The sequence below is a fragment of the Corvus hawaiiensis genome, chromosome 4, assembly GCF_020740725.1.
Source record: "Corvus hawaiiensis isolate bCorHaw1 chromosome 4, bCorHaw1.pri.cur, whole genome shotgun sequence".
Lineage (NCBI taxonomy): Eukaryota > Metazoa > Chordata > Aves > Passeriformes > Corvidae > Corvus > Corvus hawaiiensis.
In genome coordinates, this window is record NC_063216.1 from 40,104,560 (window position 1) to 40,122,481 (window position 17,922).

General features: G+C 42.0%; 1 protein-coding gene across 1 annotated transcript in view; it reads right to left on the reverse strand.

The window, feature by feature from the left end:
* The window catches only part of PTPRQ (protein tyrosine phosphatase receptor type Q), a 133,490-nt gene that overhangs the window by 94,989 nt on the left and 20,579 nt on the right, over positions 1-17,922 (reverse strand). The window contains exons 16-21 of the mRNA XM_048302757.1: positions 15,613-15,775; positions 13,717-13,977; positions 11,814-11,974; positions 10,764-10,875; positions 9,866-10,092; positions 1,316-1,385 (exon numbers count right to left, since the gene is read on the reverse strand). Of these exons, the coding sequence (XP_048158714.1) occupies positions 1,316-1,385; positions 9,866-10,092; positions 10,764-10,875; positions 11,814-11,974; positions 13,717-13,977; positions 15,613-15,775 (994 nt within the window). The remainder of the gene's footprint in view (positions 1-1,315; positions 1,386-9,865; positions 10,093-10,763; positions 10,876-11,813; positions 11,975-13,716; positions 13,978-15,612; positions 15,776-17,922) is intronic.

Genomic DNA, 17,922 nt, shown 5'->3' on the forward strand with positions numbered 1-17,922 from the left:
TCCACGTTTACAGACCTTCCACAGGTGATTTGTGACAGCTCCTCCAAGCCTCATATTTAGCTCTTTCAGTCTTGCTAAGTGTTTTCCAGATCTTTCACCTTCTTTCCCCTCCTCTCAAACCACCACCTTTATATTTAAATAATTTTAACTTCTGGCTAACTTTCTTACTTTAAATTTCCCATCTTTATGTTGATTAAAATGTTTGGCTTTCTTTAGACATCAAAGCAAGAATTAGAACAAAAAAAGTTGAGAAGGTAAAAGTATAAATGCTATACCAATGACACATAAGTCACCTACAATTTGAAGAAACCTTCCAATTACATTTATAGTAAGGCATTTTAGGTTTAATGAAAATGCAGACAGAAATGCTTCCAAAACTAAAAAGCTTACATTCTCACATGGGTATATGCCAGTGTTGTACTCTGTCAAACATGAGTAAATAATAAAGCTCACAGAAATAAGGTTTTTTACCAGCAATAATGCACAAATAGTGAAGAATAATGATTTCACATAGATCCATGCAGCAAGTTTACTACTCCTCCTTATACTGGGCTCATAAATTATTACGTTATTTTACAAATCTCCGGCAGAGTGATGATTTTCTGCCATTAATTGAGATATCTCACTCTGCAGTTTGCGTACAAACAGAAATCAGCCTAACACAGATGGACAGTCTGCCCTGGCAGCACGAGCTCTGTACTCCATTGAGACTGGTTCACACTGGCACAACTGCTCCTGGAGCATGAGCGAAATCACAAACACTAAATTAGTAAAGATTGTGCAAACTCAGACTATGTTGTTTAATCTTCAAAACAACCAACTCAAATTTTCATTTCAGACCTTTTTTTTTTACCTTCAGAATTAATACATAAAAATTTAATAAAATACATTCTGTCCTGAGCTTCTTAGAACCCATCACTAAACAAATACAGATCAATTTAAGTAGGCAATGGCAGAGATGATTCCACAGCAAAATCTCTCTCCTAGAACTGCTGCAGGAAATAGCAGACAGATCCACTTGATAGGTATCTCTGCTCTGCTGTGACTTACTTTCTGGAAGCTGCCTACCTAGAAACTGGCATAGGAAAACTCCAAGAGAAATTACTTTGTGTACATAAACGCCCCTATGGGCACATCTTAAAGGCTGCTGTTAGCAAATAGAAAAAAATGAACCTTTGTCATTGACAGAATAAGAATAAGGATTTTGCTCTAAATGCATTGGAATTTGCTCAAGTATGAAATTTGCCATGGATAATTTATTTGAATGAATTAGAGCAGCTTTAATCGAAATAATTAACAGCTTTATTAGATTTACCACTTTCCGCAGTCTGAAAAAGGAAAGGATCACTAAACACTCCAATACCAGCACTGTTCTCAGCAGCAACCTACAGAAAAAAAGGAAAGAATCCACATTAGAAAATCTACAGTATATACAGCTTCAGGGAAAATGAAAATCCTAAGGATACACAGAGATACAGCTTTTAGCTTTTAAACTATAAATATGCAAATGAACATGCCCTTTTTAGTTGAGTTTATACTCAATGTTTAAGTGTAAAAAAATAAAACTGAAAAAGTATGTAACAGCATAAGAAATTGAGAAAAGCACACGTGAATATCCACACATCAAAAGAGGATCCCTAATTTATGAGCCCTTATTTTATGCAAAAACCAACAGCAAGAATAACATCAGTAACACTTCTTTTTCCTACTACAATACACTTAAACCAGATTCTGCATTCCTATTTTACTTAGTATAACTTATAAGAGTAAAAAGGAGAAAAAGTTCCCTTTTATTTCTCTGTCTCCTGAAGGCTAGCAAGAGCAGGTCAACCTTCCTCAAGGCAGAAACCCAAGGAAATCATGTCTTTTTGCAGAAAGGCAATAGGTCAGGGGACTGTAAATGCACTTCAGTGCTCATGATCACGGCACAATCTTCCCACAGAAAAGCAGTACATCAAGACTTTGGTAGAATTTATGGAGATAAACAAAACAACAATGCCATTTGCTCTGCAATATAGGATTTGGTGACAATTCAACTCAGCAATGGGCCATGGCATATAACAGTTACAAAGAAAAAGGAACACGGTCTAACTTCTTATTTTGAAAAGAAGTAAAAGGGACAACAAAAGGTAAACATGAGCAAAATTCCAACTGTGTTGATGAGAGGTGTGTGAAAGAACAAGCAAAGGGAAAAGCTCTCCAGCACGGTTATAGCTGGCAATATTAGGCAGCAATGGTGTGGCTGTGGGGCTTAGGGAGCTGACAGTGCAGACTGTGGGGAACGCAGGGTGAGAAGGGGTAGGTGCGCAAAACTAAGTGTGGATCACTGTAGAAGTGACAGACAGCCCACAGAGGATAAAAAAGGGCAAAAGAAAGCAGAAGGCCTCAGGAGAGAAAGGGAAACTTTTTCTGATCACTTCTTGGCACTAAAGCGTGCATTTTTCAAAGACTGTAAATATTAAACAAAGGACAAAGCTACAGCAGACAAACACAGCAAAGAAATACAAGGTAGCATTGAAGAATTCATCAAGGATGTCAAGAACCTGTGTCAGTGGCTATCTCCTTCTTAAGCCATACAAACACATGCACATCCACCTCACGACTACAGCCAACCCTACCTACTTATGCTTCACAGGGACAATGACTTGAAACATCCTTAGGCATTGATGAACTCTACAGTAATTGCAATAGCTGAGGAAATTGACTGGAGATCTTCAGGGGGTTGACATGCAGTCAGGAAATTCTGACAGTACTTAAATTACACTATACAAATCTGAAACTATGCTGTTGGGGTTTTAGTTTAGTCTTAGGTTTTCCTGTTAAAGGAATTTTCTCCCATATGCATGTTGCTAGGGGACAAATAGCTGTACTTAAGAAAGACAAAAAGGGGAGTGGGGCGGGCCTGGCTACTCTTTTGTCTACACCTGGGTGTGGGGACAGTTCGCTCTGAGCGTCTGGAGAGAGAAGCTGCAGAGAAAGGAGCTGCTGCTTCTTTCTTTTTGGCCGTTCTTTCTTCCTGCTGGAAACAACGCCGGGACCCCAAAAAGCCGCTTTCCCTGCCCTGCTGGAGACCGAGCTGTGGCTGCCCTGCTCCGCTGCTGCTTCGAGTTTTCGCTACGCTGTAGCCCTGCTCGCCCTGCCTGCCTGGGCCTCCGTGGTTTTTCCCATCTGGATACATCTCGCCTGCCACCCGGGATTTGCGTTCGTCCCTGCCATTCCAGCCTGCTGTTCCTGAGAGCCCGGGATCGGCTGCCCAGCGGTTTGTGAAGCCTTTGTCCCATCCTTCCCGGGATCCCAGGGCACCAGAGCCGCGGGTGTCCCGAGCTCGCTCCGGAGCGCCCCCTGCAGCCGCGGGGGAACCATCGCACCTGCCCTGCTCACCGGGAGCCGCCAGCGCCCCTGCCGGCTGCGAGCGGAACTGCACCCGAGGGGAAAGGGCCTGACAGCCGAGAAGGCTGGCACTGGGTTTGTGATTGCTGTTACTGCCATAGTTGTTGTTGTTTTGTTTGACTGGTTATATACATATATATATAGAGTAAAGAACTGTTATTCCTATTTCCCACATCTTCGCCTAAAGGCTCTTGATTTCAAAATATAATAACTTGGAGGGAAAAGGGGTTATATCTGCCACTTCAAGGGGGGCCTCTGCCTTCCTTAGCAGACACCTGTCTTTCAAAACCGAGACAGATCTTGGCGCCCAACGTGTGGCCTGAGGGCATTAAGAGATAGAGGTGAAAAAGGAATAACAGTTCCTGGATAACTTTATTTTGTGTGCTGGATATTGGAACCTTGTTAGGCAGCACTATGTGGTCTAGTTTACCCTGGTTTGGGTGGCATGTAGCCGTGGCTATACTCTTCCCCTTTGCAGCTCCTTATTTGAATATGGGTCCTCTGACTAAGGCTACCATTGCTGTTATCCAGCTTGCGTTATGGGTCGAGAAGGTGAGGAATTCATGGGTTTTTAACTTCCTCCGGAATGTGGGCACATGGATAAACAGCTATCACACACTGAGCACATGTTTTTGGGGTTATGTTAACAATGGTACCTTCTGTGAGGAAATGACACCAGGGGAAGTTTTCTCCCAACCCCTCAACCAGTTCTTTGGGCCCACCCCATCAATTTTCGAAGGGTTTAAATTCCCTCTGAATACTAACCATCTGCTGCTGATAGGCCTACTCTATTTAGCATTCAAGGATAAGTTGAGATTGGCTTGGATATCTACTCGGACACCAGCCCCAGAGACTAGAGATCCTGCCCCAGAACCTGACATGGCCCCAGAGAGTAGAGTTCCTACCCCAGAGCCTGATCCTGCCCCAGAGCCTGACACGGCCCCAGACACTAGAGATCCTACCCCAGAACCTGACACGGCCCCAGACACTAGAGATCCTACCCCAGAGCCAGAGCCTGCCACAGCCCCAGACACTAGAGATCCCGCCCCACAGACTGATACTGCCCAACAGTCCACCTCAGAAATGGACTACCCAAACTGGGTGGGGGTACTGGCAAAAGGGATGCAGGAGATGAGGGAGGAGATGAGGAGGGTCAGTGTGGCACCAGTGCGAGTCACAGGCCCCCAAGTCAGAGCCCGTCGTCCCCCTGCTAGAGAGAGAGGGTACACCCCACGAGCTGAGCTGTGGTTTTTCCTGCGTGAGCATGGGGAAGACATGAGAAGGTGGGATGGGAAACCCACCTCTGCCCTGGCAGCGCGGGTGCGTGAACTCAAGGAGGGAGGCACTAACCGAGGGGGTTCCGCTAAGGTGAAGGTAGCCTCAGCCTCCCGTGACCGAGCTGCCAGGCATTACAGAAGGGAGGATGATATGTCGGATCCCCTTGAAGGTACCTCGAGCATGTACGCCCAGGGAAAGAATGATAACCAGGGCTAGAGGGGCCCTGCCTCTAGCCAGGAAGAGGCACGGGAGAACCGAGTTTTCTGGACGGTGTGGATCCGATGGCCTGGCACATCAGAGCCACAAAAATATGATGCGTTGGTTGATACTGGGGCACAGTGTACTTTAATGCCATCGGGACATGTGGGGGCAGAACCTGTATCCATCGCTGGGGTGACCGGGGGATCACAGCAGTTGACCCTTTTGGAAGCTGAGGTGAGCCTGACTGGGAAGGAGTGGCAAAAGCATCCGATTGTGACCGGCCCAGAGGCCCCGTGTATTCTGGGCATAGACTTCCTCCGGAATGGCTACTACAAAGACCCAAAAGGACTCAGGTGGGCATTTGGGATTGCTGCTGTGGAGGCAGAGGGCATTAGGCAATTGAACACCCTGCCTGGACTATCTGAGAATCCTTCTGCAGTTGGGCTCCTGAAAGTGGAAGAGCAACGAGTGCCAATTGCCACCTCGACAGTGCACCGCCGGCAGTATCGGACAAATCGAGATGCTGTGATCCCCATCCACAAGATGATCCGCGAGCTGGAGAGTCAAGGGGTGGTCAGCAAGACCCACTCACCCTTCAACAGCCCCATCTGGCCTGTGCGCAAGTCTGACGGGGAATGGAGATTGACTGTGGACTATCGTGCCCTGAATGAAGTGACTCCACCGCTGAGCGCTGCCGTGCCAGACATGTTGGAGCTCCAGTACGAGCTGGAGTCCAAAGCAGCGAAGTGGTACGCCACTATTGACATTGCCAATGCCTTCTTCTCCATTCCTCTGGCAGCAGAGTGCAGGCCTCAGTTTGCCTTCACCTGGAGGGGCGTGCAGTACATCTGGAACCGACTGCCCCAGGGGTGGAAGCACAGTCCCACCATCTGTCATGGACTGATCCAGACTGCACTAGAAAAGAGTGAGGCTCCAGAACATCTGCAGTACATTGATGACATCATTGTGTGGGGGAACACCGCAACCGAAGTGTTTGAGAAAGGAGAGAGAATAATTCAAATTCTCCTGCAAGCTGGTTTTGCCATCAAGAAGAGCAAGGTCAAGGGACCTGCCCGAGAGATCCAGCTCCTGGGAGTAAAGTGGCAAGATGGACGACGTCAGATTCCCACTGAGGTCATCAATAAGATCACAGCAATGTCTCCGCCGACCAACAAGAAGGAAACACAAGCTTTCCTAGGCGCTATAGGTTTCTGGAGGATGCACATTCCCGAGTACAGCCAGATCGTGAGTCCTCTCTACCTGGTTACCCGCAAGAAGAATGATTTCCACTGGGGCCCTGAACAGCAGCAAGCCTTCACTCAGATCAAACAGGAAATTGCTCACGCCGTAGCCCTTGGCCCAGTCAGGACAGGACCAGAGGTGAAGAACGTGCTCTACTCTGCAGCCGGGAACAATGGTCTGTCCTGGAGCCTCTGGCAGAAGGTGCCTGGTGAGACTCGGGGCCGACCACTGGGATTCTGGAGCCGAAGCTACAGAGGGTCTGAAGCCAACTACACTCCCACAGAGAAGGAAATCCTGGCAGCTTATGAAGGAGTCCAGGCTGCCTCAGAAGTAATCGGCACAGAGGCACAACTCCTCCTGGCACCCCGACTACCGGTGCTGGGGTGGATGTTCAGAGGAAAGGTTCCCTCCACGCATCACGCCACCGACGCTACTTGGAGCAAATGGATTGCCCTCATCACGCAGCGCGCCCGAATTGGAAACCCAAGTCGCCCTGGGATCTTGGAAATAATTACAAACTGGCCGGAAGGTGAGACTTTTGGGTTATCTTCTGAAGAAGAAGAGGAGCAGGTGACACGTGCCGAAGAAGCCCCACCATATAACGAGCTACCAGAGAGTGAAAGACAATACGCCCTCTTCACTGATGGTTCCTGCCGAATTGTAGGCGCTAGCCGGAAATGGAAAGCCGCTGTATGGAGCCCCACACGACAAGTTGCACAGGCTACTGAAGGAGAAGGTGGATCGAGCCAATTTGCTGAGCTCAAAGCTGTCCAATTAGCTCTGGACATAGCTGAAAGAGAGAAGTGGCCAAAGCTCTACCTCTACACTGATTCATGGATGGTAGCCAATGCTCTGTGGGGTTGGCTGGAAAGGTGGAAGAAGGCAAACTGGCAGCGCAGAGGAAAACCAATCTGGGCTGCTGAAGAGTGGAAAGACATTGCCACTCGGGTAGAGAAGCTATCCGTGAAGGTCCGTCATGTAGATGCTCACATCCCCAAGAGCCGGGCTAATGAAGAACATCGTAACAACAAACAGGTAGATCAAGCTGCGAAAATAGAGGTGTCCCAGATAGACTTGGATTGGCAACATAAAGGAGAACTGTTCCTAGCTCGATGGGCCCATGATGCCTCAGGCCATCAGGGCAGAGATGCCACCTATAAGTGGGCACGAGACCGAGGGGTGGATCTAACCATGGACAGTATCTCCCAGGTTATCCATGATTGTGAGACATGCGCTGCGATCAAGCAGGCCAAGCGGGTGAAGCCTCTGTGGTATGGCGGGCGATGGTCCAAATACAAGTATGGGGAGGCCTGGCAGATTGATTACATCACACTGCCTCAAACCCGCCAAGGCAAGCGCTATGTGCTCACAATGGTAGAAGCCACCACTGGGTGGCTGGAGACCTACCCTGTGCCTCATGCTACTGCCCGGAACACCATCCTGGGCCTGGAAAAGCAAGTCCTTTGGAGGCATGGCACCCCTGAGAGAATCGAGTCTGACAATGGGACTCATTTCAAGAACAGCCTTATAAACACCTGGGCTAGAGAACATGGCATTGAGTGGGTGTACCACATCCCTTACCATGCACCAGCAGCTGGGAAGGTTGAGCGGTGTAATGGACTGCTTAAAACCACCTTGAAGGCACTGGGTGGGGGGACTTTCAAAAACTGGGAGATGCATTTAGCAAGAGCCACCTGGTTAGTTAACACTCGAGGTTCCACCAGCCGAGCAGGCCCTGCCCAATCCGAACCCCTACAAACAACAGATGGAGATAAGGTTCCAGTGGTGCACATGAGAGGTATGCTTGGAAAAACTGTTTGGGTAAAGTCTGCCTTGAGCAAAGACAAACCCATCCGTGGGGTTGTTTTTGCTCAGGGACCAGGTTGCACCTGGTGGGTGATGCAAAAGGATGGAGAGACCCGATGCTTACCTCAAGAGGACCTTGTTTTAGGGTGAACTACCCATGGCTCTGTATTTGTATCAGTATCAGCATGTATATTTGTATATAATTTGGGTAATGCATAGATTTATATGGTTAAAAAAGTTAAGTTTCATGTAACATGTTAGTATGGGAAAAAATTCGGGGTGGATAATGTTGGGGTTTTAGTTTAGTCTTAGGTTTTCCTGTTAAAGGAATTTTCTCCCATATGCATGTTGCTAGGGGACAAATAGCTGTACTTAAGAAAGACAAAAAGGGGAGTGGGGCGGGCCTGGCTACTCTTTTGTCTACACCTGGGTGTGGGGACAGTTCGCTCTGAGCGTCCGGAGAGAGAAGCTGCAGAGAAAGGAGCTGCTGCTTCTTTCTTTTTGGCCGTTCTTTCTTCCTGCTGGAAACAACGCCGGGACCCCAAAAAGCCGCTTTCCCTGCCCTGCTGGAGACCGAGCTGTGGCTGCCCTGCTCCGCTGCTGCTTCGAGTTTTCGCTACGCTGTAGCCCTGCTCGCCCTGCCTGCCTGGGCCTCCGTGGTTTTTCCCATCTGGATACATCTCGTCTGCCACCCGGGATTTGCGTTCGTCCCTGCCATTCCAGCCTGCTGTTCCTGAGAGCCCGGGATCGGCTGCCCAGCGGTTTGTGAAGCCTTTGTTCCATCCTTCCCGGGATCCCAGGGCACCAGAGCCGCGGGTGTCCCGAGCTCGCTCCGGAGCGCCCCCTGCAGCCGCGGGGGAACCATCGCACCTGCCCTGCTCACCGGGAGCCGCCAGCGCCCCTGCCGGCTGCGAGCGGAACTGCACCCGAGGGGAAAGGGCCTGACAGCCGAGAAGGCTGGCACTGGGTTTGTGATTGCTGTTACTGCCATAGTTGTTGTTGTTTTGTTTGACTGGTTATATACATATATATATAGAGTAAAGAACTGTTATTCCTATTTCCCACATCTTCGCCTAAAGGCTCTTGATTTCAAAATATAATAACTTGGAGGGAAAAGGGGTTATATCTGCCACTTCAAGGGGGGCCTCTGCCTTCCTTAGCAGACACCTGTCTTTCAAAACCGAGACATATGCCCTCACCTAAACATTGGTTTTTAATACCTCATCACAAGGTAGGTATTGTAGAAAGAATTCAGAAACAAAAACTAGCATTAAGATAGACATGGAAACTCCTTCCTTGTATGTACAGTTTCAAGGCAACTGAATGGAATGAAGCAAATCAACACATAATTTCAGTTAATTTTTGGTATTGAAAAGAGGAACCTCTCCAAGGTTCTTATGAAAGCATAAGGCAGGCAATGAATTGCTTGGCAAATTTTGCCAAAAGAATAGCAGTTACTTCCTGTCCACCTGAAGTCATCTGTTGCTGAAGAGTTCAGAGATGGATCAGGAGTTCCTAATCTCAATGCAAATAAGTTCCATGTCTAGACTACATGCTTTTCTGAATCTGGCTGAGATGATTTAGTAATCTGCATGTAATATGCAAAGCACACCAGCCATTTGAAAGATTAAATCTCAATGAAGATAAGGAAGGATTTAGACGTTTCCAAAAATTCTACCCTTTGCTTTTTATGTTTTACCACACAATGCAATGTGTCAATACAAATATCAGTAGAAGAAGGTACATTTCAGAACAAGTTTGACTGGAATATTTTTAAGTAGATTTAAAAAACACTACTGTAAACAAATATCTCGTTAATATATTTTGTTATATGGCAACAGTAAATAACATCGTCCTTCAGAAAACTCTACAGTAACCTACTATAAACTCACACAATTTACAATAAATCAGAATTCAAAATACTAAGAGGCATTTGTAAGGCTTTTACCATAATTTCGTAAGTTGTTCCAGGGTTAAGACTGGTGAGAAGAACTTCCAAACTATCTGGCTTTGTTGTGACCTGTGTATAAGCTGTTTGCATCCATGGGCAGACTTCTTTATATTTAACAACATAGGAGACAATTCTCCCATTTGGATAGAGTGGTGTGTTCCATGACAGCAGAATCCCAGCAGAGCCCACTCTTTCACCTGCAAGGAACACAGGGGGCCCAGGATCTAAAAAAAAAAAAAATTAAAAAATTAAAAATATATTTATACACACACACAAGCACACACAAGTAAAACAATTTTTAATTAAGAATCATCATAGTGAAGACACATTCACAGATTTTATAGGGAAATGAAATCATCTGCCAGCATAAACCCATAAAACTACTGGAAACTGATGTATTTTTGAAAAAAAGCTTTTTTTCTGGAAATAGTCCTGTTAAAAATTATTAATTTTGGAACACCAAAAACATTCTTCTATAAGAATATAAAAAATGTATTGCTCAAGATCTTTGTTGAAAAAACAGAGTTTAATGCCAGTTTAATATCTGACATATTCTAGCACTCAATTAAAGGGCATTCTCTTAAAAAGCGCATCTGCTTTGGCTACATTTTTTTTTGGAAATAGCTCAGAACACTTCTTTATGTACCACTATAGATATAAATCAGAGTCTGGATATTATTACATGACACAATAGCAAATTTTTCAAAAGCTTGTAAATTCTTAAGGTCTCATACAATGCTTCAGATTCAGTATATTTTTAAATGGTTAATGATGAAAAATTTTAATGACTGTTCAAAACTGATTATAGTTTCTTGGACATTAGTGTGCACATAATAAACATAAAAAAGCATAGTTTCAAAAATAGAAGAAATTTTATCAGTCATTTTTAACTCACTTGTCACATTTGTTGTCACAGTTCTACTCGCAGGTGAACTATAGACTGAGGAAGAAACTGCAGAAACTGTAACATTGTATGTTGTTCCAGGAATAGTATAGGAAAAATCAGCCTGAAACAGAACGTAGTTATTTCAGCCTTTTACCAAGAACCACAAAAATGAGCCCTCCCCCAAAAAATCCCAAAACAAACAAACAAACAGAAAAAACCCTACAAAACAAAGCACAAAAAAACCACAGAAAAGTTTGAGCAATTCATTACTAAAAATAGTTGTTTACATTTTAGCTACAGTACAATATTTTGCTGTCAACTCCCCTTCATATGATGTGTAAAACATTCAATATTAAAGAACAACAAAATTAACTATTAATTTTATCCCAGAGTCCCCTATCAGTATATCTATAAAGGTTTTTCTCTATTATCATTATCAAAGTAAATATGCAGCATTAAAAAATTCCTTTTTGAGAGAATGAACAAAAAAGCAACCTGAAAAGCAAGTTTTTGAACCTTAAACTAACCCATCCCTTGCAGTAAACATAATTAAAGTTATTTAGCAAGAAATTATATAAAATACCTGTATCTTTGCGGTTCCAATGAAAAACAAAAGCAAAACAACCAGAACAACCATTATTTCTGTTAATATTATATTTTCCAGACAGCAGAATCAAGAAGTGTTCCTATATCTTTTTGATGGCTTAGGAGTGAAATGTTGCCTGCATTAATGATTTAAGCAGAGATCTTCCTGGCAAGTACACAATTAATGAGTCTGTACTACTCAATAGCTCTGCCCTTCCCTTGTTAAACTATTCATGAACCCTTGGATGACTGTCTGCATCCTTCTAGTAGACTTTAAAAAAACAGTAAGTTCACTACCTGTTGTTAGGTAACAAACTGTGAATGTTGAAATTTGCTCCCATCCCACCAAATTTTCATTAATACTTTTGTATTCATAAATGCATTAAAACATCTAAGGAGGAAAGCTTGAATTTCTCATCAGCACAGTGCATAAGGAAAAGCCGGCCCTGCAAGTCCTAGAATAAAAGCACATACTTGATACTCCCTAACTCCAAGATCTAGGATAACAACAGAAGCATGGTCAGGAATAAGATCCACATGAAATCTGTCTACAAGTCCATAAGGTAGTCTCCAATACAGTGAAAAATAATATGATGAAACATTGAAGAATTTAAGTCCTTCTGGCTTTGCAGGTTCTGAAAGAGAATTGTAGAATAGAAGACATTAACTTAAATAACTCCCTATAAAATATATTAGTAGTTACAACTGAATATAAAAGCATCCAAGAAGAGTTTACTTTCTATATGAAAGTTTAGTCTGGACACGGCAGCATGTGATCCTACAGTTGCTACGCTACCTCTGGGTCTTGGGTGAGAGTCTCCCAACTCTGCTGAGATCCCCACTCACAGAGAGCAAGCTCAAGTGTCTCTATACAGTGTTCAGTTAGCAATAAAATCTCTGCACAGTCCTGGGGTTTCTGCTGTCCTCAACCTTAAAGTTAGCACTACTGCTGACATAACTACTGCTACAGTTGAAATTCAAGATATAGCTGGTGCTTGTTCTGCTGGTAGCCACAGGTTTGGTAACTCTTTTATACATTTCATATATTTGGAATCCCAGTAATGCCATGAACTCTAGTCAGTTAAGTACCCAAAATTTGAGTGGTCTACTCCTTTTATTAAAGCCAAATTTCCACCTGCTCATGTCACAACATCTCATTTTATTCTGCTTTTAAATGCACCTTTAAATGTGTATTATTCACTGTAAGCCTAATAATTAACAAGATTTTAAATTCTTCAGTAGGTCATTAAAATGTTGTCTACGTATAAGACTGCGTATTTGTTCACCTGTGCAGTCTCTAGCCACGTGCATCTGTCTCCTTTCTACTTTAGAACGCATGTGCAACTATCAGCTTTCCCCGTGCTCATGTCTCAGAGCAAGCCCTGTCAGTGATGCTCTTTGTCTCATTTCAGATTCACCCTTGCACTCAGACCTCTTTCTGCCTTTCTAACACAGTTCTTCAGACTAAATCTTCCACTACTGTTTATACATTAGTATCGTACTGTGCAGTCTGAGTAACATATAGGTTCAGCTCTGAAAGACTTCTATTTCTTTCTTATTTGCTGTAAATCTGCTAAGATTATATATCTTTCATGAACTATTTACACTATATTTAGGCTATTCAAAGCTGAAGAATTGTTTCAAACAGTTTACTCTGGTTCTGCCATCAAATAACCTGAAATATTAATATATCCATATATTAACTTTAGATTTTACATTCCATCCGTATTTTTCTCATATGTAGGATTTTTAACTCATGGTTTTATTTTTACATTAACAGAAAAAAAAATATTAATAATATATATGGAGGTGTGCAAGTTTAACCTAGAGCAGAGGTTCTTCCTTTTAGTATACTCATAGATTTTGGGTCCTACTGCTCTCATCGCTCCTATCATTTGCATGGATCTCAACTTCCATTAAAGCTGGATTTTATATTTGCAGAGGTCTTTTTGTACAGACCCACAATTAATTTCTGAGTGAAGTTTACAATCTAAAGCCTTAATTCTACAAACACTTCTTAACTTCTAAACTGTTGTTTAACTTCACTCACTGAAAAAAACCTATTGAAATGAGGTAACGTAAATTTCAGCTTGTGTGTAACTCTTAGAAGGACAAGATCTGAAATACTAAAAATGGTCAAAAGAAATCCAGCACAGCTAAAGACATTATGCTTCTGATAGTGAATCACTACATGCAGGTTGAATAGGTTGAATAGGCTATAAGTAATATATGCCCACAACAACAGCAAACTATTACATGTACAATCTCTTGAAATTTCAGTCTTATTCTACAAAGTGAGATGTACAAAGCTAAACATGCACTGCTAGGGACAGCTACCACTCACTGGCAAGGAGAGGAAACAAGAAACCATACATACCTGTTACAAATTCAAGAGAAGCAGAAGCTCCTTCAATATTTCCTTTTAGTCTTTTCAGTGTGAAATTATAAATGCCGCCAGCAGTCAGGTCTGTAACACTGAAGCCAGTCAGTGATCCTGGAATTCTTAACTTTTTTATAAAGGTGTTGTTTGATAAAGATGCTTTATAAGAAGTGAAGTTAGTCTTGGTTGGATTCCACATTAGAGTTGCAGAAGAAGTATTTACCATTTTTAGTGTCAGACCACATATCCCAGCAGGTCCTATGGTAAAAATTATTCTGATTAATAAAGAAAAAATTAATCCTTAATACTTAAAACATAAGAAAATAACAGCTTTTTTTAAAAGTGGTTTTTACTTAAATGAATGTTTTGAGACTTCAAATAATCATGAAATATGGATACAAATTTTAGAATTGTTTGTACGGATATATAATAAACAGTGCCATTATGTTGCACAGGGTAAATACAACCTGGAGATGTACCTCCTGTGGGCACTATGCAATTTATGGAAGAAAATTCCAATTTTATCAGAGCTTCTCTAAGAACGGTAACATTGCTCACTGGTGTAACAGAATGAGAATGGAACACTTTGTAAGCAGAATTAGAGATTTTAGTCAGTTTAAAGTTTTCTAAAATACATTATATGACATATAATTTTAGGAAACTGTTTGCTCACTTAAGGACACAGTAAATAGCATAGTCTCAGTGATTATCCTTTTATTCCTTTCTAGATAATCTTTTTTATTATATTAAGATTCCTGAAGTCACAGAACATTTACTAATAGCACCTCCATTAATCTGTGTAGCACAGATTCTTAGGTAAGAAAAGTGTTACAATTCCTCCTAAAAAGTGAATCTCCCAGATAATTGATTTATCTTGCTTGAAGCTTTATGAAAAATACTAATTAACATATGCCTATTATTCAGCCTGAAAAAAATCCTAAAGGTTTACCATTAAAATTATAGAGTAAACTTTCCATAATCTAGGCATACTCTGGACCCATCCACAATTCTCTTGAAAATATTTACCTGAGGATAAAAAGAATCCTCAGGAACATGATAATGAATATTCTGCTGCACATTTCATTCACAAGAATCTGCAGGTTTTTTTCAGAGATTCACTTATCTTTGAATAACTAAGTGCATAGCCTCCTTGACTATCAACTGAGTTAAGGAGTTACAATCCAAACTGAGTTAGGGAGTTATAGTCCAAACAAGCCACAGAACAGAATATCTGTCAAAGAAAAGAGGAGGTCTATGATATGCATGTGTATAAACCCAGGAGATTGTTTATTTTCTGATTACAACTTGCTGTTCTTTATCTGCTTTGGCAGTCCAGAATTCAATATAAATCTTCTTCTTCAGATCTATGCCACAAATAAATTTCCTTCTTTTTTATGTTGTATCACAGGAGCATTGGAAAATACATGTTTGCTCAGAGACAGAAAATGAGTGCAAGATTCTGGTTTCTGGACCTTGTTAAGTTCTCTGAAGCACAATTCCTCTTACTGTCTTAAGCATTCTGGGGCCTTGTACAGGAGAAATACCCCAATCTGAGACCATGGGCTTGCAAGAACTTAGGAGATGCAGGAACAATTATAAACAAAATGCAAGGTAATTATGAAAGTACAGGAAGCTATTCTGGCAAGATCTTACTTTGTTATAGCTGGAAGCTTTTTTCAAAGAGCCATGTCTAGACTCCTCAACCTCAATCCAGCGAGTTATGTACAAGTCTCCTATTCAAACAACTATCGCAAGAAGAAGCACAACTTTTCTCCCACAGTTAAAGTCTCATTTTGAACCCTGTGACCTTTGTTAGTTACTTACAAACAATGATGTAAACGTCTCTGAATATTTACTGGTTTTCAAAAGGCAATTTATAAGGTATTTCCTTACTCGTGATGACTTTTTTCACCACAGCCACAGAGGAATCCAAGCCTTTAATTGTCCTTAACTGAAAAATGTATTCTGTCCCAGGGGTCAGATTTTTCACTACAGCTCTGCTGTCATAAATAGTTCTGGTAAGCATCTTTTCATTATTCATCAGACAATGTGAAAGCTATTGAAGAAAAAGAATTTCTTGTATTAGACTATTAAAGTTGATAAAAGTAATGCTCAGAGATTGCAACTACCTGTTAATATAAAAATATTTAGAATATTTTCCCCATTTTAAACACAAAAAGGATCAAGGAGCTTTATATTATGTTCCACCAATGTAGAACACTTACTCTAAGATTCCTTAATAGCGAAGTAGTGAAAGCAATGACTTTAACATTTAAAAGTAGATGGAGGAAGCAAAGTGAAGTTCAAGCTTACAGGTTTTTGCTCTTGGAGGAAGGATAATAAGGCACACTCTGACTCTTCAGTCTCACAGCTATACTGATGAACTGTACAGTTAAGTAACTCTGTATCTTTCTGGCAAAAAAACTCAAAACAAAACAAAAAAACCAAAACAAAGCAAAACAAAGAAAAAAATCCCAAACAACACCTAAAAGCGCTCAACCAAAAAATACACACATGCACTGTTCAGAGGTGAGATTCTGAAAATACTCCCAAGGAATCAGTCACTCAACTCTGCTCACTGCTATACCTTCAAAATTCATCTCTTAAGAGCCACTGCAGACAATAAAAGAGCTGGAGATATCAAAACACTGAAATCTGGGGACTTAACTCCTAGAGACTGTGAGGATTCCTTCTGACCTTCCAGACAACTCTAAGGTGACAAAAACAATTCCTGTGACAGTTCTTTCTGTGGACATAGAAAAATGTCCCTGCAGACTGGTTCCTATCTGCACTAGTGAGAGGCACGATGCAGACCGTGCCTGCGCTGCAGAGGAGAGCACTGGACGAGCATCTCCCACACACACACACGGGTTTCTCAGGAGTGGCAGTTAATACTGAGACCAGGAAGGGTTGCAGCTGCCTGAATAGTGAGTCCTGTCCTGTCACAAGTAATTTCCTCCAGCAAAAGGGGATGTTGTACACATGGCAGTGACCTGAAAGCACTGGGGTTAGCTGCTATTCATCAGGGGAGGAAAGATCCACTTCCCCTCTGTCTATTTTACCAGCACAGTGCCTGTTTATACAAAGAAAATCTTGGAAGCTGTCATCACCTTATTAGAATTACAGCATTGCAAGATGCTAGAAGCAAAGCTATAGATTAAAGATTTACATCTCATATAAAGAAGTTAGGAAAGGACCTTTTGTGCACTCTTTGCTCTGAAAACTGCAAATTTGAAAAGCATAGAAAGTTGGTGAGCAGGGATGATTAATTTTAAATGATTAGTAAAATGATCTCTTTTATGTGGGTGCACCTTACTAAGCAACCAGTCTACGAAAGCCTTTCTCATTAAAGATTTAAAGATAAGCTCATTTGTACAGACAAAGCACTGTCTAATGTGGCTACTTGCTCTATGAGATGCTGAACAATAATACTGTGACGCAAAGATCAATATTACAGATGACAGTTATTTTCTGCAGGGTAGCAACAATAGCATTACCACATTCAAAAGTGTATCTGAACAGGTTCAAACATGAACAAGATAATTAAATTTAATTTAAAAATTTTTAAATATGCTCCAGGCTGCACCAGAAAATAGTGTGAGAGGTTAACTGGCTCCATTGAAATCAGTGCAGCTTTACTCTAATGAAGAGAGAAGAAACGTCAAGGAACTATCCTAAGGATACTCAGATTTCAGGTTTAGGTAAGGATATAACTGAAGCCATGGGAGAGCAGAAGGAAAAGGATTGGACACTGTAATATGGGGTAAAAACTGTGCATACCATTAAAGCAAAGTACTTTGTCTCATGGTAGTGCTACATACCAAAGAATATCCCAGTCAAGTAAGTTAACTAAAAAAGATTATACCTAGGAACCGTATTGATTCAAGTGATGTGCTAAAACAGCAGTATACTGAGTTTTATTGACCACATGTTGACAAGTGGCTACAAAATGCTAAGGATAATGCAAGACAGACTGCAAAAGCCAGGATACAAAAGAGAGACTGGTTGCATTTCATAGTGAAACACGATCTGTGGGCAAAGTATTTAGGTGCCATTGTGGATTGTTTTTGACAGAGAACTGAAAGAATGACTGATGAGAAATTGAAGAAATTGAAGTTTATAAAATCATGAAAGGTATGGGTATGGTGAGCAGGGAAGTACTAGCTGTTTCTAATGTATCAAGAACCTAAAGACTAACAGGTT